We start from the raw sequence: 27,845 nt of genomic DNA, 5'->3' as shown, positions 1-27,845 counted from the left end.
AATGGTGTAACTCAGGGGCATATGCTGAAGACGTGCAAATATCTAAATAAAATAAAATAAATAAAACAAATAAACTAACAGAATGGTTCACCCGCAAAATATGTATTAGTCAACATATGGTTATTGTTTAGAGTTAAAAAAATTCATGTTAATTTATCATGCATGAATGATATTATATGTGGCTAAACACTGAGGCTTGTTGATCACATATATTGTATGGTGCATTATGTGTAGGTTGCACATTTTGCCCTTGCAAAGCATTTATTATATATATATATATATATATATATATATATATATATATATATATATATATATATATATATATATATATATATATATATAGCCTATATATATAAATTGGACAGTGGAATAAATACAGCTCAGTTGTTATCTATTGGGATGTTTTTGTTTCATTCTTTCTTTCGCTATTTTACAGTTTATAAGTTCAACTGTAAGAACAAATAAACAGCGAGAAGACGATTACATTCTATTATGTAATATGAAAGTTATTACACTAATATGTATTGTAATAACCAGCATTGTTCTTTGCAGCTATATGGGTAGTTGACAAATAAGAACTGGACTGTGTCTTATAGTGGGATATAGCATAACATACAAATAACATGAGAAAATGTATCTTCATTCTTAGTTACAAATAGCATGAGAGAAGTTTTTTTTTTTTTTTTTTACATTTTTCCATCACACCAGGACAAGTCAGCTACCCATATATATAAAGCTGAATATATATATAAAGCTGAATATATATATATATATATATATATATATATATATATATATATATATATATATATATGTATATATACACACATACATTTAGTCATTACCAGACGCTTTTATCCAAAATGAGGACAATGGAAGCAATCAGATTCAACAAGGGAGCAATGATATGTAAATTCTACAACAAGTCTCAGTTAGCTTAATGCAGTACACGTAGCAATTTTTTTTTAAATTATATAATAAATAAAAAGAAAACAGATAGAATAGAAAAAGAATATAACAAGCTAGTGTTAGCTTGCTCTATTCTTTTTCTATTTTATGTTTTCTGCTGCTGGTTACTACAAATATTTTAAATACAATTACGTAAATAATATAAATACTTAAAATAAATACGAATACAAATATTTTGTTTTTTTTCATGTTTTTGATAAAGTGCTTCCATTTTGTAAAGGTAAATAAAACTGTTGAACAATGTGCAGGTGACAGTACAAAATGAAACAGGTACCATGTCAATAAAAGGTGTTAGTTGCAATAAATAAAGATTATATTTATATACACAGAACATACTAAAAGTATCTATGTCTGTCCTACATCTACACAGACGGTCCGAAAGGCGTTTTCTTCATCATTGTATTATTGCGCCCTCTGGCGTACAAACAAATAAAGTATGAACACCGGACACATTTCTTAAATGGCTGCATTGTCCTGTAGGTCCGTAATGCATTGCGTACACATCCAATAAATACTCCATTCCACTTCCTTCTATCTAAATTTATTGTTTTTCCAAAAATGAGGGAAACAAACAAACAAACAAACAAACAGACGAATTTAAATGTGAGCACTTTACATAAAGGTTCATGGCTGACAAATGTGCCAAAAGATATACAAAGCTGTGAACAGATATTACAAATTTAGAGATATTCAAAGAGTGTTAAAACAAATACAAAAGAGTATAAAACTAATTAGGTACTAAACTAGTTATAAGAAAGCATGTGTACAAAGTGGGTAAACCAAAATTAAAATCTATCATCTTTCCAAATAAACAAAGCTCTTCCATTTAAAATGATAAAATCCAACATCTTGTGTGGTTAAAAAAAAAAAAAAAGCTAATGAAAACAATTCTATAATCTTTGCACTAAAACTTTGGAGATGATATATATTATTTTCATTTTGGAAAACAATTTACATTCGTCACAGACAATACTGAGCCTTTCCCCCCACATTCTGGACCCTAAAACCACCAGCAACTGATACAAAATCAACCGGTGCTCAGTGAACACATGCCAGTACCATTATGTGTATATCACTTAAACCCGATGTGATAGATGGCATCTGGTCTCATCCAACAAGGAACTTGCGTACCTTCATATTTCCTTCACTGGCTATGTATGATTGCAAACTGGCAATATACAATATAAAAAAATGATGTATTAGCTCTGGAAAACTCATTTTATGCTCATCTATAATGTCTTTGGAGAGCCCTTGTTCAATAAACCTTCAATACAAGTTTTTACATTAACAAAATAATAAAAACATGCAGTCCTCCACAAATCAGAGTAAACAAAGTACAAAAGACCATAATACTGCACCGGCTGTGAACAAATCTGTGGTGGCAATGCTGTCCATTAGGGTAAACAGAACCTGTACAGCCAGGTGATTTACACAAGCCCACAAAATCTTCAGCAGGATGATGTCTCACAATTTGAATTAATTCAGTAAAAATTCTAAAATAACACCATAAGTGTATTACCTGTAAAAGATATCAAATCTCCTAGAGATGTAACTGGACTACTATGTTTCCTGTTGAAGGGTGAGACATCTGCACTGTATAATCAAATATATTGTTGTAAAGGCTATCAAACGTTGTTCTGAAAACAGCTGGTGTGGAAACTCAGAATATGTTTTTCTTATTAGAATAGTAAAAACCGTGAAAGGACACTTGATTAAAATACATGTTTTTTTTAGTCGTTTACACAATGCTCTTATAAATGTAATCAGTTGCTGTATGACTATAACTGGATGATTTGAATGCTAAATATTGCTGGATTGTTAAAAGTAAACGCACTTTGATAAATTGACTGTATAAGGTAACATTTGTTTAACAAATGGACAGCTAGATGAATGATATTGCTGTTACACGCTTGTTGTTATTCTTATTTGAATCGCACCCCTTTTTTCCTTCGCTACAATGGAAAACGCTACAAAAGGAACAGAAAATCACACATAAGGACCAATGGGGTCAAGTGCTAATTCTTTTAAGAGTGCACAATTTTTATATCTCTAAAAGTTGTACATGCTAAATGTACTCAAACACACAAAACCTCACACACACAGACAGTGGAATGGACAAGGACTGTTTGCTGGAAGAGGTGACATCTGATTCATGACATCCATTTACTTCAGTTCAGAGGAGGGAGGAGAAGATCCCAGAATTGGAGACTTTGGTGACACCTGTGGAAAAGGAGAAACTTGGTGGCTCAACTCACAGGGTTGATGAACAGAAAACTAGATGTGATAGCGGTTATTGAGACATTTGTTATTGGCATTGGCTATTAGGTGATAACAGAGCAAGCACACTCACAGGGGAAGGTGGCTTTGCAAAATTGAGGTGAGCATACAGAAGCACGGCAATGTCATTCTGACTGGCCTCCAGTGCTATGGAGAGAGCTGTGCTGCCATCCTGTAAAAGAGCAACGTATGTTGTCACAAACCAGAATAAACATTTTCGTAAACGCTAAAGGGTTATCATGATGCACTATATTGCAAAATGTATTGGGTCACCCCCTTCTAATGAACAGGTTTGACTACTTTAGTCATTTCTATGAGTACAAATAATAATAAGGCACGGTTCAAAAAGACATGATTGATTGAGTCAGTGTGGAAGATCTTGACTGGTCTGCAGAAAGCCAAGTCCTGATCCCAGCTGAACTCCTCTGGTGTGACTTTAAATGCAGACCTTGAGCCAAAAACTCATCACCAAACACCAATGACTTGTACATAAGGGTACTGTCATTTTAGACACGTCCAAAACGGTTTCAACAGAGATGGACATACATTTTTTAAATACATGAATTATGGTTCCATCTTTGTTGCCACAGTTTTGTTAGTGCCTTTTTCTGTTCTAAAGAAGGGGGTGTCCCAACACTTTTGTCCTTATAGTGTCTATACAAGTCACTGGTGTTTGGTGATGAGTTTTTGGCTCAAGGTCTGCATTTAAAGTCACACCAGAGGAGTTCAGCTGGGATCAGGACTTTTTGAACCGTGACTTATACACAGAGGCACTGTCATGTTAGAATAGAAAAGTAAAGTAAGTAAAGTCGTGACGTATTGTCAAGTATGGTGACCCATACTCGAAATTGGTGCTGCGTTTAACCCATCCAAGTGCACACACACAGCAGTGAGTAGTGAACACACACACGGCGCCCAGGGAGCAGTTGGGGGTTCGGTGCCTCAAGGGCACCTCAGTCGTGGTATTGAGGGTGGAGAGAGCGCTGGACATTCACCCGCCCCACCTACAATTCCTGCCGGCCGGGGACTCGAACCCGCAACCTTTCGATTACGAGTCCGACTCTCTAACCATTAGGCCACGACTTCCCCGTCAGGTCCTGTCCAAACTGTTGCTATAAAATTAGAAGCACACAATTCCCTAGAATATCATTATATGCTTTAACAGTAAGATTTGTACTCATAGAAATTACTAAAGTAGTCAAACATGTTCATTAGAAGGGGGTGACCCAATACTTTTGGCAATATAGTGTGTATGTCTACACAAATATTAGTCTCAATAAGAAAAAATATATTTTTTTAAATCTAGTTTAAAACAAGTTCTTAGAAATGTATTCTGAATATATTCAATTCTGAAATGCATTCATGTTGGTTTAATTTGGTTTTAAAAACTTTAATACCATTAAGTAAAAAGTCATAACATTTTTTTTTACAACTTCAAAAAAGAGTTATATACACACAAACACCATACCAACTGGTTAAATACCAAGAATGATTATTTCATAAATATTATCACGTTTTTTAGGGGTTGCATGTGTCGCTTTTTATATCCATTATACACCTTAAAGTAACCTTGTCTTGCCATAATTTATTTTCAAGATTTCCAAAATTAATTATCAAGTTTAAAATTACACTGTAAAAAGATTTTGGACTTTGACAGTTATGAGGGTCTGCAGGGGCCCTTTCTATGAAAAAGTTGAGATCTATATTAACTTTTTTCATAGAAAGGAATTTCCCCTGCATGTTGGATGCACTTGGATATGGCACTTGGGAATTTCAGTCATCATTTACTCACCCTCATGTCATTCCAAAACATGTGACTTTCTTTTTTTGTGGAACACAAAAAAAGGCATTTTGAAGAATGTGAGTAAAGAAAAAAAGTTTTTATTCCCATTGACTTCTATAGTATTTTTCTTTTATTCATACAATGAAAGTCAATGGGACCCAGAAGTGTTCGGAGGCCAACATTCTTCAAAATATCTGATCCACAGAAGAAGAAAAAATGGTTTAAACTTTATTTTAAGGTTTCCTTGATACAGTGTAATTCTACATTTAAGTACAGAGTAATATTAATGAACTACATGTACTTATATGTGGTTAGGGTTAGGATTAGGGTTTGGCTTAGGGTTACTTGCATGTAATTATGCATACATTATTGTTATTATAATACTAAGTACATGTAACGTGCATAACAAGTACACATTAAAATAAAGTGTTTCCAAAAAATGCATACAGGTTTGGAAGTACATTAAGGACAAATTGAAATTTTTGTCTGACCTATCACTTTACGATGCAAAACTGGCAAAAATTGACAATGAGAAGCGATAAAGAATATAGACAGAATTTAACAGATGAAGGTGGAATCATGCTTGATAACAAAGAGATAATCACATTATCAGTGAGCGTGGCGTCACAGCCCGGCACAGACAGCAGCTGCCGCACAATGTCCACGTGTCCGTGTTCACAGGCACACATGAGCGCTGTGGAGCCATCATCGTCACGCAGGTTCACCTGAGCTCCACAGGACAGCAGAGCTCTCACCATGTCCCCTCTGCCATGACTGACCGCCAGCATCAGCGCCGTCTGCCCCGCCTACAACACACACACACACACCCACCCTCCAGTATAACACACGGACCGACACATACTGAAGTACACTGAAGGACCAGAAGGGAGCGCACCTGGCTGGCTTTGGCATTGACGTCTCCGGTGCTGAGCAGCTGTAGGACGGTTTGAAGGTCACTGTCAGAGTTGAAGGCAGCCAGAGCTGTCAACATGATAGCTGTGTAACCAGCCTTGTTCTGCTTGTCAGCATTACAGAGACCTACACATTACAGAGACAGCTGATAAATAAGAGCTACGGATATAGCTCTGTCACATGCTAAATAAAACAGTACTGACATTTTCGACCACAAATACACTACTGTTCAAAGGTTTGGGGTCAGTAAGTTTTTTTAAAGGAATGAATACTTTAAAAGATCCATTAAATTTAACAAAATGACAGTAAAAGTTACAGAAGATTCTATTTCAAATAATTGCTGTTCTTTTGAACTTATTTATCAAAGAATCCAAAAAAATGTATCATGGTTTCCACAAAAATATGAAGCAGCTCAACTGTTTTCAACATTGATAAAAATAATAAATGTCTCTTGAGCAGCAAACCAGCATATTAGACTGATTTCTGAAGGATCATGTTACACTGAAGACTGGAGTAATGATGCTGAAAATTCAGCTTTGCATCACAGGAATAAATTAAATTTTTTAATAAATTAAGACAGAAAACAGTTGTTTTAAATTGTAATAATATTTTACAAAATTACTGTACTTTTTAATCAAACAACTGCAGTCTTAGTGAGTAACCTCTTTAAAAACATTGATTTTCCTAATCTTACAACCTCAAAGTTTAAACAGCCTTAAACATTTAATTTGAAATATTAATAATAAAATATGTGACCCTGGACCACAAAACCAGTCATAAGTAGCACGGGTATATTTGTAGCAATAGCCAAAAATACATTATATGGGTCAAAATGATCGATTTTTCTTTTATGCCAAAAATCATTAGGAAATTAATTAAAGATCATGTTCCATGAAGATATTTTGTAAATTTATTAAAACTTGCTGTAAATATATTAAAACTTATTTTTTGATTAGTAATATGCATTGCTAAGATCTTCATTTGGACAACTTTAAAGGTGATTTTCTCAACATATAGATTTTTTTTTTTCAGATTCCAGATTTTCAAATAATTGTTGTATCCTAACAAGCTTAGGATGATGATGCATAAATCTCACTTTCAAAACATTTACCCTTATGACTGGTTTTGTGGACCAGGGTCACATATTATTGACACTCTTTAACTACTGAACTCTAGTTATTTCCCTTTCCCCACTGAATTCCCTTTTTGCAATTTTTACAATAGAGATAGGGAGAGGAGAGACACAATATAATGCGTCGAAGCATGTGTGTGTGTCTGCCAGGCTGTTTGATAGCACCCATGAAAATAGTGTGTCAGCAGTGAGCACTGCTCAGATGTGAAGAGTGTCGCTCACCAGTATCCAGTAGTAGTTTGACTACAGAGAAGTTGGAGTGAGAGACAGTGTAATGCAGAGCTGTGTTTCCATTGCCATCAGCCATGTTGATGACAAACTCCAGTAGCTGGGGAGAAATGGAGGCAAAGGTGTCCATGTAGGCTTTGACTACTGCAGTGTCAGCAGCCTTATGACAGGACACTCTGAGCCACTCCTGCAGCACCGTGGTGTAGGCTGCCCTCTGGCAAGACAAGAGGAGACAGAAACAGGCTTTGACTACAATGTATTACAATAAATACATCATGCTCATTTATTAGTAGATCCTCAATATTACCGAAAAGCTGTTTTAAAGGGGAGTCATTTGATCCAAATGACTTTCTGGATTTGCTCTTTATGAAATATGAGTGGTGCTTGTCCATGCACAACTTGCCACCACAATGCTGGAGCTCGAACGACACGTGTCAAACCTCAAGTCTGGTCAAGTATATATGGACAAGTTATATGGCAAAGTTTTGGATGGGAAATGTCGTAAAATAAGCAATAACAATAGTGATGCAAATTTTTATATTTTAATACTTAAAATGCGTCAATGGAACAATAGGAATGGCAATCAAAGATATTGCAAATACTAGGGCCCAATGAAATCCATATAAAATTTTCCCCAATTCTTCTGTTTTCCATTTTATTTAATTTTGTCTGGTTTCCTATTTATTGGTTTAATACATTTTTAATAATCAAAAAGTGTCTCTAATTAATTTAATTAATGAAACTTTATCAATTTAATCATTTAAATAACTTTTTTTCCCTGTAAAATTCAGAAATTTTGTGTCATCTGTTTTAATTGTTCTGGGCTTACGATTCAATATATATTTTTTAATTATATTAAAATTAAAAAGGTGGTAACCATAATACTATTTAATTAATCTTCTAAAATGTAATCAAATGAAAATGTAACGATTACTTTAAGTTGTCGTGAAGGCCTAGCTCAAAACTAACATATATTGTGACTTGATTACGTGTACAGCCATACTTTTGATTTATTCATCCAAAATTTGTCAAATTATGTGACATTATAAGTCAGCGGTTTTCAACTCCAGTCCTGCGCCCCCGGGCTCTGCATATTTTGCATGTCTCTGTTGTTTAACACACCTGATTCAGATCATCAGCTCATTAGAAGAGAGTTCCATGAATGAACTGTGTTCCGATTGACATGCTCCCTACACAGTGTTCATTGCTCCCTACTCCCTAAGCATGAGAAATCCATTGACGTCTACGTCACTTCGGAACTTCTTTATTCAGGGATTTGCGCTACGCCACCGCCAGCGCCATCACACACAGACGAAACTCACTTGTGAAGTGTGACAATATACCTCTGTAATAAATACAATTTAAATTCAGGTTTCACACACTTCAATGCTCTTTGAATGGAACATATACGCTCACTTCGAACTGGAATCATGGCGGAATATCCTGTGAAGTCCACTTTGCAGGGCACTTATGGTCGAATAGAACAAAGGTCTGAAGTGACAAGAGAAACATACAAAATGTGCAAAGCGCGGGGGGGGGGGGGGGGGGGGGGCTGGAGTTGAAAACCGCTGTTATAAGTTATACTGTAAATTCCATTTATTTGACTGGATGCGTGTTTTTTCTGCATTACAGTACTCATAGGGCCCTATGCAAATACCTACTAATTTTCTAAGTAAAATAATTACGTACTTGAAGTTATGAACTATGCTATCTATCACTTTTAAGCATGAGAACACAACAGATGAACATACTGCATTTTGATGGCTAAATGCATTTGGTTCACCGAGTGCCTTCTGCAAGGTGTGGAGAGCCGCCATGAGACTGCCACTCAATTCCAGTCTGGAAAAAAAAAGAGAAAATGCTTGTCACTCAGCATTTACAGCCAACGTACATAATCGAAAATGAATCTCATAAGCTTGTGTCGCCAATTTGAGTCTCCCTACCTTCTTGCTTGTTTGCAAGTAAGGGTGGTGCTTGCATTTGCAGCTGGATCACTGGTGGAGGATATGGCTATGTCCTGTTTTGCTGAGGCATCAGTAGATTGTGACTGTGTCGCTCCTTGTTGGGTGGTAAGGTCAGCAATTTTTGATTGGCTACCATCTTGTTGAGGTTTGGCACCAGTGGATTGTGATTGAGTGACTGTCTGCTGAGCAGCAAGGCCCGGCACATCTGGCTGAGTGAGATTTGGCTGGACGTTTGAATCGGTGGCTTTGGATTGCTGCACCGTACAGCTGATGGATGACAACTGGACAGAGTCTTCTTCAAGAGAAGTGGCAGTGTTTTGAGAGGTACGCCCTTGGAAAACATCTGCAGATTGAACGATGCCCTCCGGATGAGCCGTGGTGGTCACTGACGATTGGTTTACAGAGAGCTGTATGCCTGCCTCTGCTGCTGGTAATTGGGTGACCTGTTGCTGGGTAGCTGCATTCGTGGCTTGCGATTGGCTGGTGCTTTGCTGTGCTGCAGTGTGATTGGCTGGTGGCTGGGCAGTGCTGTGCTGAGGTGTTTGAGCAGCTGCTGTCTCACAGATGGGCTGCAGGCTGCAGGAGGGCACCTGAGACTGCTGCGCCGCAGATTCCGGTAGTTTCTCCGTAGCCTCGTGGTATTCGCTTGCATCGCTCTCATCTTCTGAACTTTCTGAGCTGCTGTCGTCAGAGGATGTCGACTCATACCTGCAGGGCACATTAGCTCAGTTATTTACCACATAAAACCCTCTGATCTAATGAAATTGATCCCAAATGAATAATCTAAACAAGATATGCAATTCCTGAAGGAAACACAATTGTCGCAAGGCAGCAAAATAAAAGTTTTGTGCTTGTTTTCAGTTTAATATCAAATTTCTTATAAACTTTAGTTTCCAAAAACCAAAACGTCACCCTTGACCAAATAGTCTGAGCAATATGCATTATGCTAAAAGAAACATTAGCAAAAATACATAGTAGTTCAATGATAATATTGTTTAAACAAATATCTACAAATTTATTTAATTCAAATAATTCTTTATTTACCCTCCATTGACTCCTATAAACTGCAGGTTCTTTTTGGTGTACGGAGAGCCAGGTTCCCCATCTGCTTTTCGCTTCATGATTGACCTCAGGTTGGACTGAGGGGATGCTGAAAAAAAAAAAATGCACATGGACAGTGTAAAAATCACTAGTTGGAATATATAGAAGATGCCTGATGTGTTGTCATCAGCAGTTACTAAAAAAACAACAAAGCAAACCTGGTTTTGCTGGATCGATTTGGATGGCTTCTTCTGCTGATTGCTGGTTAATCTCTCCCTCTTTTAGCCGTTGGCAGACGGCTGCCACTTGGCTGCACTTTGTCTCTATAACAGTTGCCTGGTTGGTCACCGGCACAGATTTGGACACTTCACTTCTCAAGACCTCCCGCACCTGCTTGGAGCTTATTGCAATGGGAAATTCACGCGGCGATTCTGAGGGCAAAATAGAAAGGGGATAGTTCATCCAAAAATGTTGGTTTGACTTTCTTTCTCTGTGGAACAAGAAAGGGGAAAAAATGGAGAATATCCATGTTGCTATTTTCAACACAGTGAAAGTGAACAGAAACAAAAGCGGTGTAACTCCAAAAATGTAAAAACAGCACCATAAAAGGGGACCATATGACTTAATGTTGGTCACACTATACTTCTGTGGACACTGCAATGGACAATAAATGTCATGCTCTGTCGTGTCTTTTTTAAAAACATAAATTCAACATATAACAAATAATAATCAATCTAAAATTTAAAAATATGCAATATTATCCACTTTACTGCAAACCTGCACCTTTAAAGTGTGTGTTTAGAATTCAGCTAAGCGGTAACGCTGTGAAGCATGATCTTCTGATCTACTGATCATGCATCAGATTATTTTTCTGCATATTCAAAAGGGCAATGGCTCCATTGTCTTTAAACTCGGCACATTGTGTCTTTCCACACCATATCCACCATATCTGAATACACATGTGTATATTTATGTGTACACATCATATAGCAGTTGGGTTAGGATTAGGACAATTTGGAGATTTTGTAGTGAACAATGTTGTTCATATAAAGCTAAAATGTGGTGTCAGAATACTGATATGGGGCATGGACCACTTTCTTGGTGTTTCTATTATGCTTTCTTTGTAATTTAACAAGTGAACATTGTTTTTCCCCTTTCGCTGTTATTGTACAGAAAAAAGCAACACAAATATTCTGCTTCCTTTCATGTTCCATGAAAAGTAGTTCAGTTTTGGAACAACATGAAGGCGAGTAAATAGCGAAAGATACACACCCTCTGCTGCTGGGGACTCTGTATGTCTTCTGTAGGCTCCTTCCGGTGCAGACACAGGATGAGCGGGAGAAGTGCGACCCTGGGCTCTTAGCAGCGTCCCCACACCCACCACTGTGGGCTGCTCTAGCGTGTACACTTGGATCCCCACGGTCCTCTGTTGACGGGGCTGCTGAGTAAAACTGACAACCGTGTGCAGGCCCGCACCGGCCTGACCCTGTTGCTCCTGCCAGCCGATACTGGTGGCTCTCACCGCATGGCCCACCTGAGCGGAAAGAGCTTGCCTCTCTCTCTGAGCCGCTTCCACTTGTTGCTGAGCGCTCTGTAGCTCCTGCATCGTTTTCCTCAGCTGAACTTCTAAAAGCCCCACCTTAGTCTTGAGAGCTTCGGCTTCAGGCAGCAGCCCCAAGTCCTCTTCTCGCACCCCTACTCCCACTTGACGGTAAGCCACCTCAGGTCCCACACCAACAGTTCGCACCTCCCGCTTTGCACCCGGTCGAGCTCCACCGACAATAACAGTCTCCTCGATTTCACATCCTGAGTCCTGAAGGGAACCCGGAGTGGTAGGTGATTGACTTCCTGTGGCTCTGTTTGCGGCTCCTGTCCCATTTCCTGTCTCCTCTTCAGGGATGTCGATGTAGAGCTCTCCTCGTGGACGGCTCCGACTGAACCCCAGTGTGTGGCCCAGGAACTTTTGGCTCTTGAGTTGCACACTAAGCTGCCTCTTCTCCTCCTGAAGCACAGAGATCTTCACTTGCAGCACTGGGATGGTCTTCACCTGCTCCTCCAGCTCCCGGATCTTCCTCAGGGCGACAGCCATCTGCTCCCGTACGTGCTGCAGATGGGTGGGTGTCGGTGAGACAGGTGTGGACAAGCCGGAGCTCATTGGCGTATAGGAGCCCCCTCCCTGGGCACGACTGAAGCTGTGGGCACTGGATAGTGAGGTGTTGGAGCCTGCCATGCTGCTGTGCATGCTGCCCAGGTTCGAGAAACGACGGCCATCCTTCTCCTCCTCCAGTTTGCGGCGAGCGTCCAGCAAGGTCTTCTCCACGCGTGCCGTGCTGAAGTTGGGTCGCTGTGAGCTGTGAAAGCCTGGCGCACAGTAGGAGTATGACGAGTGACGGCTGTCCATGCTGGCGTTGGAGCAGAGCGACTCAGTGGAGGTCCACCAGGAGCCCGTGTATCCGTAGCCACGTGGAAGCGAGCCATAACGTGAGCGCCGCTGCACTGGCACCTTCTTAATAGTGTTGCCCTTTTCAATATCATTGACATACTTGAGGAAGTCTAGGTCCAAACGGTAGCCATAGGCGGTCTCTACTGAGTATGGAGCCTCTGGGTCCTTTCCATGCAAGGAGGGGGACTCTGGGGGGTTAATCTTCCCTAAGGACAGAGGAAACAACTTTAAACTGCAGGAAATCTCGGTCTAATCTCAGAATCAGACTACAGGGAAAAGAATAAAGCTATGACTAAATCAGGGCTTCACTTTATTAGTGCGGATGAACTGGAGAAAGACAACAGAATCACAATATATAAACATTAGAGTATGTGTAGTATCCGAATTCAGAGTGGGACCTTACCTGGAAAACTGGAGTCCATATGAAGCACCTGAGCCATGATTGTCATTCACCAGCCAATCTCTCCTGGATAAGAAAGACACTGTAAGTAACCAATGCCAATTTTCCAATTGACCAATCGGTAAGCCCCACCCCCCTTAGTTACTGTTGCTCCCTCGGACAAACAAACGGAGTTGCTCACTGTCTTACAATGACAGTTGCAGTGTGAAAACCTTGTCCCACAATGTTTTTGCACAATTTTGGACACAGAAGGCCACCAAATGGGAATTAAATATTCCATGGAGGGATTTATAAAATATTTAAAAATAAATACGGTGGGTAACTCGAAGCGATGGTTTACAGATCCCAATGCAAGTGGGAGAAGTCTCATATTACGGTCGGTCATCACCGTAATGGCATTACGCGAATGACAGCATGCAGGATCAACACTGTTCATGTATCGCAGGGTACAATTAAATTAATATACATTTAACAAGTTGACAGTGAAATGTAGACCTTCGTTTATGTGTTTTTGACCTACACTGTACAAGACGTATGTACATTTGCATGGACTCACTAACTTTAACGTTAGCTAGTTTTAGCCAGAGATAACTTATCTTGCTGAAGCACAAGATAACATTAAAGTTCTGCTTGAGCAGATGAAAACTGTAACTTAATGAGTGTATGACAACCAGAAAATGAACGTTTCTGTCTTAATTTGTATTGGGGTTGAATACTTAGGGACATTTTGCTCTGTTTTGTTTGGATTCAGGAAATATAATAAAATAAATTATATTGCCCATCCTCTCAGGATACCTGAAATCAGTGTTACAAGTACCCCAGGCACATAGTTTTTTCCTTTTTGAAGCATTAACCCCATAAAATTGATGCGAGCTTCGGATCTTCCAGTGTTTCTCTATGGCGCTGAAACCTAAAGATGTCCGAGTTCCGCTCGCCGTGCAACTGATACTCGACTGCCATTGGCTCATCTGCGTTCGAGGGGAGGGGCTTACTGATAAGTCAATTGAACCTATGAGATCTATGGCCAGCTTCCAAACCTAATAGGCAGCTTTCATTCAAAAAAACTTTAAATCAGAAATTAAGCAGCAGCGTACAAATACACTCCTCAGACCAGCAGGGGAAAGACAGGAGTTAAATGGTACTTTCAAGTTATCTAACAAACTGTATGTTAGGTTTGAAACTGAGAGCCATGTTTCCTTTTTCCAAATAAAGTACCTAAAGGATTGTTAATGGAATCGTTACGAAAGCGGAAAAGTTAAGATGAATATGAATCAGAGCTGTTAAATTCTTCTCGGTTCCCATCTCTGAATATGATTTACTCTTAAGCTGATGACGTAGTAAATTCAATCTCAAATTGTCAATATATCTCCTTTTGTGTTCCATAGAAGTCAGTCAGTCATGAGGGCTGAGTAAATTTCGGGTAAACTATTCCTTAAAGTCCAACAAATTATACAGTGCCTCTCAGGGGGGTCTTTGGGCACTCTGACGCAGTTAAGTAAGTAATGATAAAAGTAGTGATACAGACCTATTTAAATGTAAATTTATAAATAATTATAGATCCTAACAGAAAACTCTTGGCCATTTAACTAGTAAACTAACTTTTGATGTTTGTGAATGTTGTTAAAATGTTTCTAATGAAATATGTAGAATTAACTAACACTGACTTGAATGTGTACCTTTAAGATCCAACACAAATCTTTTGTTTTGGGTTCAAGTCTTAATTAGGAGGGTCAAACTCCCTGTAATTCGTCCCCTCCTTTATCCCCTACAAATTTAGACTGTTCAGTTATTGTTTGTTTCTAGTTCTCTTGTTTGGAGGAGAGGGGAAAAAGAGGGGAAAGTTCTCTGGCAGGCGACAACAGGAGAAAGAGCGTGTAGTTACAGCCTTATTAGGAATTATCTGAATACGCTCTCTGTGGTTCTCAGAATCGAGGTACTGTAAAATAAAAATAAAATAAAAAACACAGACACAGGCACTATTGCTTGGCCTTTCTCTCCCACACTTTTTCCATGCTTTTTTATTTCTTCTTTTCTCCCTCATTTTCCTCACTCTGTCAGCTGATGATCAGGAGATAGCAGCTGACCTCTGTCCGCTCTTCCTTCTTCTGCTCTCTCAGTTGCGCATTTTGACTGAAGCGAAGCATTCCAGCTTTAAATCAATTAGGTAAAATGAAACCGAAGCATTACATGCATAAGTCTTACGATAACTATTTTTTTCTCTCTTTTCATCTGACTCTTGTGCTTTTAGACTGCTCTCTTTTTCCCCTCAGCATTGCATCTTTCCCAGATAATGTGCCTTTTTGCCAAAGATTAACTTTCTAGGTCATTAGTCAGTGGGAAGGGGGGGGGTGCAGTGCCATGAGCTATCTCTGTTCCCAACATTAACAGCATATTAGACCACAGAGTTGGGCTCGAACTTCAGAGACATCTCAAAGAGAACTGCTGACTGCTCCAGTCATTTCAGTTCATAATTGCAAATTGCTTCTCCCTTGCTGCTGTCACAGATCTGCCAGGCTCTGCCACCACACAATCACAGCGATCACTCTCACCTGTGTTTTGATTACATTCACCTGCTCCTCGTCACGCTCCTCATCACTGCCTCCTATAAAGACACACACCGCACAAACACTCGATGTCTGGTCTCGTTAATGCGAAGAGGACTGCTAGTGCTACCCCAAGCCTAGTTCTGCTACCTGTCTGTGATACTAACCTGTTGACGTACTTACCTGTTGTGTGTATACTCCTAGGATTCCTCGTCTACCTGCTCCAGTGACTTCTCCGATTCCGCTCCGTGATTGCGGTGTGTGTCTCCGCCACTCTGCCCATTGCTCCGGGATTCCTGTAAAAGCAAGACCGAAGACTACCCTCCAGCTTATCCTTTCAATATCCCAAGTCAAGTACTCACCTCAATTCGTCTGCTTCCACCTCACTGCTGGTTCAAATAAACAACCTGTTAAACCCTATCTCTGTCTCCGTACCTCTTCTGTAACAGCTGCCTCACACAAAACTTTTCCCCTCTGTCTAATCTCATGACCCTCTCAGTCTGTTTATGTTCTTGCCTTTTTGAGGAGAAAGTAGGGCACACGGAAACACTGACTAAACTGATTTGGTATTTTGTAGATCTTAAGCCGACAAAATGAGCTCTCTTGCCCATTATCCATCCTGTGTGCTTTTGCTCACTTCCTTACACTTGAAATCTCACTCATTTAACAGGCCACTCAGCTGTGTCACACACACAGTGTGTATGTGTATATATATATATATACACACACTATTTTTTTTTTTTTTTCATGACATAAGACTTTTTGTCTTATTTTTTTTTTTAATAAAAATATAATTTCTTTGTTAAACTTGCACCTTTTTTGGTAAGCAAGTCAGTTTTTTGCCATAAAGATTTCCCAAGTTTCCATGTCACCTACTTTCATTAAATGGAATATGTAGTGTAAATATAACTTTTTTTTAAAAATGAAAATAACAGAGGTTAATGCAGAATGAAAAAAAAAAAACTATTACATTTAAACAAAAACAAAATTGAGAAATAATGAAAACTGTACTTTTACCTTTAATCCCCCCCCCCAAATATTTTTTTTTTGACTGTGCACATTAAACATATCACAGTGTAGAAAGAGTGAAATATGAGGCCATGCAGGACAAAAAAGATTTTATTAAAACATGCCGAGCTGCTTAAGTCAATATCATCTTAATTACTGTTTTTTATTTTTTTTTTATTCCCCTGCCACAGCCACAAATTAATGTTGAGTATGCATGAGAAATGTTACTGTGAGCGCTAACACACAAACTTGTGTGTTTGTGAAAATGTGAGCGTCAGTGCTGTGAAAAGTGTTGACGGGGACGGTTGATGTGCCATAATTAGAGACTCCAGTAAAGGCTCACAGCATGACAAACATCCAGCCTTCAGCAATAACTGCCCTGTCTCTCTCACCATGTCACAAACACCCTTGTTTTACTCAAACACATCTCTCTGTCTCTCACTTTTATTTTTCTGTTCTATTATTCTAACATCTCTGTTATTATTGTTCATATTTAGGGTTAAGATTTGAACAAACTCTTAAACTTTAATGTGCAACTCATCCTGCATCATACTGCACTGTTAGTACTAAGTCAAATCGTCAGCTTACTGATTTTTCCTGCTGCCATAACCTACTTATGACTTTCCCGTCAACTGATAAATCAGGCAAAAAAAAAAAAAACACCCATATCTACTCGTATCTAAAGACTAAAATTTCATAGCGAAAAAAGGGTTGGACTCTTTTGACTTTCATCCACTAAGCAACACCTACCAATCATTCAGAATACCTAACTGCATAGAAACATGTTAAAAACTCACTGAACACTTCCACAACTGCATAGCAAACATTCAGAATGTTTAAGCGTTAGGGCTGCATGATTTGGGGAGAAAACAATCACAATTTTTCTAACAAAAATTCCATACACCTGCATGGAAGCTTGTAGTATGCCTAGTAAGAGCTTGATTAGCTGCTTCAGGTGTGTTTAATTAGGGTTGGAGCTAAACTCTGCAGGACACCGGCCCTCCAGGACCAAGTTTGGACAGCCCTGCTCTAGCTGTACATATATTTAATTAAAATGTCTTTGCGATTTGATAATCACACTTATCCATTTCACAATTTTAATTTGGCAGTAAATAGCAATGGATTCTATTTACTCATTATTCTATTTAATAGATTCTACTAAGTGAAAATAGCAGTATTTTCTGCTATTCATATTACTTACTGCATATAATGGCAATTATCTGCACCTCAGTATTGTAGTACATTATAAAACAGAATTCAAGAATAACATATTGAGTGTAAATTAACATTTTTATTGAAATGTTTAAATTGATACTGCCTTATTGTGACAATAAGAGCTTAAAGACCTGCTAACGCTATTTCGTTGTTCTGTACCACTGGGTGCATACAATGAAAATAAAGATTAATTCATAAAGCCCTCCCTACACCTACCCTAACCTTACCCGATACTTTATTTTCAACTTTTCGATTATTTCCTTCATTTTCATTGAAAATAAATACCTTTCCGAAGTGATGTAAGATGTAAAAAGGAAGAAGAATGAGTTTGGCAAAAGGCAGATTCAATTGAGGGATCGAGGTAGATCACCTCAAAATGAATGTGTTACATGCTTTACCATTTACACCACTGGACCTGTTGTTTGGCAGCCCTCTTTTGTAACATCATCTATCCCAAACACACATTGGTGAGAGGAGTTAGTGTACATAGCCTCTGCCAACAAGGCTGACTATTTGCACTTAGTGTAGATAGACGCTCCTTTTCGATTTTACTTAGATTAATTGTTCAGCAACATGCTAAAATTACTCTAAACAGCAGCCGCTTATCAATATCCATCCACAATACTGCACAGCGACACACTTCAAACCCCTTTTAGCAACATTTTAGCAATCACTAGCAATACCCTGGAAATACCACAGTACCATTCACATTACAGTAAATGTCGAAACCTAGTTTCCTGACTCTGGTCGTTTCAGCGCTATGCCTTATGCTCCCCGAACAATCCCCTTCTCCAGCCCACCATGTCCACCCTATCCTGCTGAAGAACAGGGCTGCGTCGGGCACTATGCGTGCATTTGCGGCGGTGACCTTCTTCGCTCTTTGTCTGCTCATAAACAATGTCCCATTGAGATGACAGTGAACAGAGCACAGTGTGCCCCCCTCCCCGGCAGCGCCCTGCCATTTCTCAGTGGCATGCAGCAGACCTTTCACCAGCACAGCCAGTCTCTACCCTCCTCTGGAAGGAATGCGTTGCCCTAAACCCATGGCCCTTTCTCCGTACCTCTCTCCCAACTTCCCTCGCTTTACATTCCAGAGCAGTGGAAGTTGACATCTCCTGCCTCCAGGGTATCCCAACCCACCGCCACATTATTAAGATTAGCAATCTTAAGGGAAGTCTTATATCGGTCTATATTCGGTGGCCAGTAGGAGTGATTTCGTCATGCTTGTGGAGTCAGGAAAGCTGAATTCCTCAAAGCTTGTTTCATATTATGAAAACATTTCAAGAGAAAAAGCCTGGTCATTAGTTTCACTCAAGCGAGAACGGATAAGCATTAAGGGGTGTTTAGTTTTGATGATGATGTTCAAAGGTCTCTTTATCACTGTGTGAAACTCAAGCTCCGTTTGGAACAAGCCGCTTAATTTTTCTTGGCTATGATGTGGAATTTGGGATGCTTATCTACAAACTAGGAATAAATGGACTCCTTAAACTTAAGGGAACCGCTTGAGTAGTTTGTATCTTGTCTAAAGATAGCAGTCAGAGTTAAATAACTCACTGTGCTGCAATGATGGTCTCTCTTCCCCGACCTCCTCGCTCTCCTCTTTCAATTCCTTCGACTCTCTTATGGATGCCACCAAAATCCTGAAGGATGGGAAAAAAGATCAATTATTTACTGAACATTTTAAATTATGACTAACATTGGCAGATTCTTTGTACGATGTTGGTCGCACCCTTCATTTTAGACGTCTGCAGTCATCTCGAGCACTAGAGAAGCCACTGCTCACGACTGTTGATCCAAAAAAAAGCTCTTCTGTGAGAGACTAATTCGTCTTGGCTCTCTATCATCATTGCTTACCACCACAACACACCCCTCATCTCCCACAACCACAACAACATGTTACTTAGCAAATCGCTCCGAGCCTGGGAAAGCTCTGTGCTGTGAGCCGTGTTTTTTTGGTCCGGAGTTCTACGGAGTCACCCGCCTAAACCCAAAGAGATGGACACACCCCTGCTGGACAGCAGACGGCATCCAGAAACATTCCAGAACATTGTGGACCTTCACAAACACCCCTACACCTCAAAGATGTCCTCAAGAGCAGGGTTCAAGCGACTGTGGTTAAAAATCTGCATGACTGGAAAATTATCCTCTTAATCTCATACAGACATTTCATTTCTGGTCATCTAAACTTACACTTGAAGAATCAAGGGCACGTTTATCTAAAGCTCAACATCTCATACATGCATTTCTGCAGTCTTAGTGGTGAATTGATATGATTTTATGGAGTAACAATGTCAAAGTAAGAACATTAGGTTACATTGTTCCAACACTTTTGTCATGCCAGTTTCTAGAGGGAGAAAGAAACAGAGCCTTATACAGGAGTGACAGCCAAATCACAAAGAGCCATTCATTCAGCCTCAAACTCCACAGCTGGTTCTAATATAGAGCTGGGAGGAGAGAGAGAGAGAGAGAGAGAGAGAGAGAGAGAGCCTTTAAAACGCATGTAATGCTTCTCATTTGCCCACTGCTGAGAAAGTCCTGTTCTGGAAAATAAGAAGAGTATTTTACCGTAACCATAAACTCTTTCTAATGCGCAGTTTCTTTTTCTGGATGTATTCGCTTGTGGTTTATGAGTAAATTTATTGACATTAGCATTTATTTTGATGACTTAAAATGATGTAAGAAAGATATAGTGAAGTTAAAAAAAATTGAGATTCAAAATCGAATAAAACTTTGTATATAAACGATTTAAGATTTAAAAATTAAATCAAGAAACACTGACATAAAAAAGACATTTTATGTGCAGCTTGAGTGCTGATTTCATTGAAGAAAAAAGGGAAGAAGCCAAAAAGTCACTGTTAATTTTCAAGTTAACCTTTTGATCAAATTGTTATGCTGATAATCTACACTATCATTCAAAAGTTACGACTGAGATTAAAAAAAAAAAAAAAGTCTCATGCTCACCGCATTATTTTTTTAAAAATACAGTAAAACAGTCGTTTTGTTAAATATTACTACAATTAATGTTTTCTGTATTCTAAAATCACATAAAATGTAATTTATGCTTGTGATGCAAAGCTGAATTTTCAGCACCATTACTATAGTTTTGTCACATGATCCTTCAGAAATCACTGTAATATGCAGATTTGCTTACTTTTATCACTGTTGAAAACAGTAGTGCTACATATTTTTGTGGAAACTGAGAAACATTTCTTCAGGATTCTTTAATGAATAGAAAGTTTAAAAAAAGACCAGCATTTATTTGATATTAAAATCTTTTGTTATAAAGGCATTGTAAATGTCTTCACCGTTACGTTTGATCAATTTAATGCATTCTTTCTGGAAAAAAAGATTCAATTCTTTGTGTATATTATACAGTATTCAACATTTGAAAGTCAAAGTTGTCATAAAACCAAAATGCGTTCTTGTCTTAGGACAACTTTGGTGAACATTTTTGATCCACTTCAAATATTGACTACTGCATATAATCTTACTATCCCCAAACTTTTCAATGAGCATAACTTGTAAATAAATAAAACAAATGCTATAAATGTATATACAGTACACCCCACTGTTTATCGTGCACTGTGTCACATTAAATCGATAGGCCAACACATGCACATAAAACAATAGCTCAAATGATTGACACCACACTTGACTACGCACTTAGGTCTAGGGCCAACAACATAAATGTCTCCTTCCAACCACATATGAAGCCACACACTGTCAAGCACGTACTCAACAAAAGTTTGGGACCTTTAGATGATAGGATGATACTGTGCTCCAAACTACATGAGGGCTGTGGTCAATTGAAAACAAGAGTGCACATGTGTACGTAGAGTTCAGGTTCAGAAAGAGTTACAGGAAAGGGAGCTACAGTTCCCCAAAGACCCAGAAAGGAGTCGGTCACTTCCTCCCAGTCAAGGCGAAGGGGAGACTTCAAAATCAAGGAGGGAGAGATAAACAGAAAAGACAGAAACAGTAACAGAGCAGACAAAAAATGCAGCAAATTCAGCAGGAAGGAGAGCAGAAAGACAAAGGGTGTAGGTCCAGGATGGACACCAGGAGAGGCTAAAACCACAAAGGGTGATATTTAAATGGAAACGTCTAGAGCAAAAATACTTTTAGACTGAGAAACCTAGCACGAGTCATTTCAAATACCATTGGCTTTGTGTCATTTGAAATGACTCACGCTAGGTTTCTCATAAAAAAAAAGCACAGCAGGACTAGATGAAACTTAAGGAAAACTTAGCACAGTTTAAAAGGCCTCATCCATCCTGATTGTGATCTTATTTAGTGCATTCCTCTAACCACTCAAGAAAAACACGAGACAAAGCTGGAACTGTGCCGTGTCTTTGAACTCTTACAGCCCCAAGTATACTTACGCTAGCGTAAACAGTTAAGTACACCCAAAAATGTTAACTATAAAGATAACTTTATTAGCATCCACAACAATGGACGAAAATGTCCTGTTTACTACAAGTGCATGCTGGACATTTATTGTCTGTCATTTAAATGCTCTAAATCTTTTTTTAACTCGGATTGTTTCTGATTGGCTGTCAAAGTTTTTATCATTCATCAGCTGGAATAATTTGTTCTGAAAGTGATTCCAATTAAGTAATTGGCTGAAAGGAAACATGAAGAAAAAGACAACACAGATTCATACATTTAAAAAGGTAATTAATTATAAAAAAAACAAAATCAATTCCAGGAGCCTTGAATCTTGAATCTGGGAGGGATATTTGGTGACATTTTTGCCCCGAGCCCCCGATAATTTCTGACCCTGAGTAAGGTGAAGCTGTTCTGGGAGGAGTACTTCTCCATTGGTGGTCTAAAGCTGTTGTTGTGTGACCAGATCTTGTTGATATCCATTCATGGAAAAATAACACGCATAACTCAACGCTCAGTTCTTCTCAATTTGTGGACCGTCTGGGGACATTTCCGCTGGGTTAGGGGCTACGTAACGAACCTGCCAACTTCGTAAATATAGGCTGTTGCGAAGTTCCAACCACGACCTTATAGAGAATTATGACCGATGCTGGAAACTGTCCACATGCCCTGCACATACAAGGCTGTTTTTTACATTAGGGAGTGGTATACGGAGAAAACGACGGCATCCAGAGAAACACCACAGCCTGGAGCCAAAGCTCAAGGCCCAGGGAGGGGCCTCTCTCTGCTCACGTTACAACTGGAGCAGGAGCAGAACAAACACATGCTGCGTCGCCATTGGTCATTGTGCTGACCTCCAACAGGAAACGGCCCGCGGGGTGGAGCCGGGCAACAGGAATCACCACAGACATCCAAATTTACACCTCCAAAAAAGAACTAACGGCAAATTTCTGAGAGAACCAGGATTAAAGGTGATGAATGGCACAGGCAAGCTGGGAGGGAATATAAATGCTTAAAAGTAGAAAGAGACAAGCAAAAGAGACATGCTGCAAGTGTCGTGTCATGCAGCAGCGATAAGGTCATGAGTACATAAGGGGTGCCAATTCATCACTGCGGTTGGGGCAGCTGTGGCGGGGAGACTTTAGGGGTTAGTCAGACTCTGCTCGCTAATGTAAACAAAGAGTAAGGGAAGCAGATTTCATGGGGAATGTTCGTAGCCTCAGCCATTTCCAGGTTCCAGACCTCTCGTGTGGAAACCAAAACTTTTCCAGAGGGCAACTCTCATACATCCTGACAGAGCTGAATGAATATAGAGTTACGATAAAATGACGGCTGTGCGTTGAAGTTTGCGCAGAACCTTTGCGAGAGACTTTACTGAGCATTTCTGGGATAGACGAGGCACGGTACACACATCAGAACACATGTCCCACACATGCACCAGACAAACACTGAGACACACCTTCACTCCGGGGACTCAAGTCTGTTCTAAAATTTCCATTCTCCCCTTCAGAATAATGTCTTCTCCGGATTAGATCGGTTCTTTACTTTCTGTTGGGAGACAGCACATACATTGCACAAAGGAGCAAGAAGCTTCCAAAATTACTTGTGCAATGAGCTATAATTAAAGATGGCTAAATCGATTATGTCTTAAGCTAAATGTAACCGAAACAGGTGCGTTTTTTCAAAAGGCCATGTATTAAGTCACTCAACCATACATTATGATATCTGGGCAAAAGTTGCAAAATGAGTTCCAAGTTATGATGTAATTGAACTAGAGCCAGTTCTTTTCTTCCATATTGTAATGCTGAACAGAGTAAAACAGAAGGAAGGGCGGGGACTTGGTTCTACCCATCAGTTGTTGATTGGGTGGAGGCAGATCTGAATGCGAGCTTAAGGTTGAGTGTTAGAAAGGGACAGGGTTTATAAGGGCAAAATGAGACATAAAAATGATATATATCTTTCTTTTAGAAATCATGTAAAGAATGTCAACAGGTATGTGTAATTTAAATAATTTTAGATTTATTAGAAATGTGTTGAGCCCTGACACTGCTTTGATAATGACACATTTCACATATTGTTTGATAAGATGAGCACAGGCTAACATAAACAATGATGTCACTTTTACAGTTTTATATAAACAAACCTCCTACTTTTACATCAGAAACTTAACAGCTTTCATTAGTGGGCAAACCTTAAATAAATATAGACTTCTGAGTTGGTAAAATGTAATTAAACATGCTAATCTATGCTTTTTAATGCTTTAAATCAGTCTGAATGTTCTGTAACAGCATTAGAGGAATTAGTACTTACCCTTACTAATACTATTTAACTGAAGATGTGGCTTGTTAATCAAATATGGGAACACTAGAATACTAGCTGCCTACTGACATTTTTGCAAACACTTTTTTTTTTTTGGACTGTACTAATAAAGTTACAGTTTGTGCTGCATTGTTTGTTTGGTGGGTGTGCATCGTATTGGTTTGGGTATTGGTCTGAATGCATTATTTTATATGATATATTTGTGATAAATTATTTAATTGAAATTTTTGCTGGCCTTTTTAGGAACTGGCCGTGAACAATACATGAAACTTAGCCTATATAGGGTTAACTTTGGTTCATTTACAGAATAATGAGTGCTGTCACTGCCAAATAAAAAAAATGAACATACAGCAGACCATAGATAAATATATATATACGTAGATGCCTCACTAGCGACTGTTTTTATGGGCTGCTACATGTAAGCCGTCCACTAATATTGTAGAGGTCAACTTGACGTCATTCACCACCCAGTAATCACCGAATATTCGAAAGATGCCACAATCCTGCACAGCCGATGGTCTGCAAACCCAACGGCGGTGCGCGAACCTACAGTATGGTGAATGACATCTACGTACCTGGAGTAGTCAAATAGTGCATCTATATATGTCTATGCAGCAGACAAGGATGCAGTAATGGCAAGCCCTCATACTTTTCAAAAGCAGTGAGACTTCACTGATGTTATACTTGATGTGCCTTGATCTGATGTTTCAATGGGAACTAACAGGCTATTGAACAGAATGATGGTGATTGTTTGCATGCTTGATGATTGTTGGCATTGTCTAAAATGAACTGAACATCACATTTAAAGTGACAGACAGATTTACACACCTATCAAGTAGAATAATGCCTGCTGGGGCAAGTTAAAGTGAACATGACAAGCCATAAAATTGCTGATAATCAGACCAAAGCTGCCCACTGTGACAGGTCCATTCCGCTCAGAGGATCAATTTTCTGAAAAAGCCTCCGTAAACTACAAAAAGTCACAAATGAGAAGACAGTTTCGGCCATATAGTAAGCTATAAAGGCTATAAAATGAATTTGGAGAGCAAGCACTGGTGTCTAAAGCAGTTGAAATCACTTAAGATATACTCTAGAGCAGATATGTGTGAGATACTGGAGTCTTTACATTAGGAAATAAATCTGACAAGTGTCAATGCCATCAATGAGAAACGACTGAGATGCAGATCCCGTTTGTGTTTTTCTTTCCTGTGGGGGGCGAGGTCTTGAGAGGACGTCAATCATTAAGTGACACGCTGAGAAACGCCAACATTTAAAGGAAATTATAAGCGCTCGGGACAGATTCGCGTAATCCTGTGGCTTAATTTCATCAGTCTTGCAAACACCATTTAGACGCCCAGCGTGTGGTCCACCGTACAAATGGGGTTTATAACCGCGCATTCCTGCGACTTCACCCCTTGCGCCAAACGACGCGCATTCCTGTGCCCTGCGCGCTACGACGCGACTGCTCTGATCCCTTTACAACCTCCATAGCTGTTAGTTAAACACACGACAGGCGAGAAAGAATGAAAGTAACCCCGAAACAAAAACACAAAGTCGCGTGGCGTGACTAAAACAATACAGTATAGTAAAAACTTCAAATGTCAGAGTTACACAAAAATGACTAAACAACAACAAAAACACAAGTTTGAGCTGGCTGTTTGTTATTCGCTCTTTTTCACACGTTCAAGAGGTGTTTCACAATCAGTAACACATTTAAATCAGCGCACGTGTTAAACCCAACAGTCCCTGGTGAAGGCCAGTGAACTCAAAACCACTGCACAAAGTGATGAACATCTGGAAGTCATGAAGAACTCCAGCCGTCCCACCCTCTCCCCAGAGTCACAGCAGTCACGGGGCTTTCGGTTAATGAAGAATTTACCCCCAACCCGCCATCAGCACTCATTTACCCATCGAGCCTGTTTAAATAAACGCTTACAGCAATATTCAGATACAACACATAAAAGCTGTTTTATGACCTGATTTGATTATAACAAAAAGGCGCGCGCTCGCAAATGAACCCAGATTACAATAAAACTAATGTTTTATTATTATTATTATTAGTTATGTTTTTAACACTTACATTTTTTTCAACAACCAAGTGATTATATTCCTTATGAATTAAATATAATTCCACACGCGCGTCTCTGAACTCTCAGGATCATTGTGCGCGCTTCCCATTATAGATGCTTTTTCATTGCCATATTCCTACAATAATACATCAACCAATAAAAGCGAGCATCGTTTTTCAAATAAATGCAATACTGACTCTAGAAATAAGTCATATATAGTAGCGATAAGTCCGTTTTAAAAGGTGAATCCCCATCGTAGTACCGTTACTTTGAAACTCGTAGTAAAATCGAGCAGCACAAAGACTGAAGCATCACAACCATGAAAGCAAATGGAAAAACGACAGTGCACACGTATACAGTACAGATGCATGTTTTCCCCTCATAAAATAAATACGAGGTTAAGCAGAAATCATGCGTGTATTGTCACCTACCCCCTTCCAGCGCCCTCAGTCGATAAGGCCAGCAGCAGTCTCACTGACAGACACAAAAACACCGCAGCCGAGGCGCGAGCAAACCCCTCCCTCCGCTCTTAAAGAGACACTCTTCCTTTAACCCCACAATCCTCCTCAAATATGCTCAATTGCTCAGAAACGCGGGAAACAACACGCTTGCTCATAATTATTAAATAGACGCTCTGGGAACATATCGGAAATCATTAAATTCCTATTTACATTGAATCGCTGTAATTAGCGATATTCCAGGGACATGCGGTCATATAATGGCCTTATGTCCCGATCTATGGCAACGATGAGGAAACCCATCATCCATTATGCGCTGTAAAGCGACATTAAGATGATATTGATTTGTTATTAGGTCGCAGATGGACAGGCGCGTTTTATTCTTTGTCTCGTTACATATCAATGGCACGCTGACCATATGGAGGTCGCTTTGAAAAGCAGACAATCAAGCTGTGAGGAGATTAATAAAAGCTGCATGTGAAAAGAAAAGAGGGTTCAAAAACGGGTTTAAAGAAATATCTTCAACCGTCTATTTGAACATCTTAGTATATTAATATATATATATATTTAAATATTATTTACAATACAGAATGTATATAAAGTGTAAATAATATACATTTAATATTTACATGTAGCCTAATATGTGTGAATCTATATCAATATACATAAACGCTTAAAGCTAATAAGTATTATAA

At 39.1% G+C, this 27,845-nt stretch overlaps 1 protein-coding gene across 5 annotated transcripts; it reads right to left on the bottom strand.

Annotated features, from left to right (window-relative positions):
* Positions 1-1,167: 1,167 nt before the first annotated feature.
* LOC306851925 (KN motif and ankyrin repeat domain-containing protein 2-like) lies at positions 1,168-27,216 on the bottom strand. 5 transcript variants are annotated; one of them, XM_079388440.1, is made up of 13 exons: positions 27,124-27,216; positions 19,473-19,558; positions 13,156-13,218; positions 11,582-12,958; positions 10,528-10,740; positions 10,313-10,418; positions 9,248-9,976; positions 9,056-9,143; positions 7,299-7,518; positions 5,928-6,070; positions 5,638-5,838; positions 3,323-3,421; positions 1,168-3,192 (listed from the first exon to the last, which is right to left on the bottom strand). In XM_079388440.1, exons 3-13 carry the CDS (start codon positions 13,199-13,201, stop codon positions 3,136-3,138), a joined length of 3,279 nt encoding a protein of 1,092 aa, XP_079244566.1. In that variant the 5' UTR covers positions 13,202-13,218; positions 19,473-19,558; positions 27,124-27,216; the 3' UTR covers positions 1,168-3,135. The 5 variants fall into 5 exon arrangements, with proteins under 5 accessions (XP_079244566.1, XP_079244567.1, XP_079244568.1 ...); XM_079388441.1 differs by lacking the exon at positions 27,124-27,216 and adding an exon at positions 19,648-19,876; XM_079388442.1 differs by lacking the exon at positions 19,473-19,558 and having other exon boundaries at positions 27,124-27,165.
* Positions 27,217-27,845: the final 629 nt, after the last annotated feature.

This window comes from Barbus barbus (assembly GCF_936440315.1).
Source record: "Barbus barbus genome assembly, chromosome: 3".
NCBI lineage: Eukaryota > Metazoa > Chordata > Actinopteri > Cypriniformes > Cyprinidae > Barbus > Barbus barbus.
Note: the sequence above shows the minus strand (reverse complement) of the source record. Positions and strands in the feature narration are given on the sequence as shown.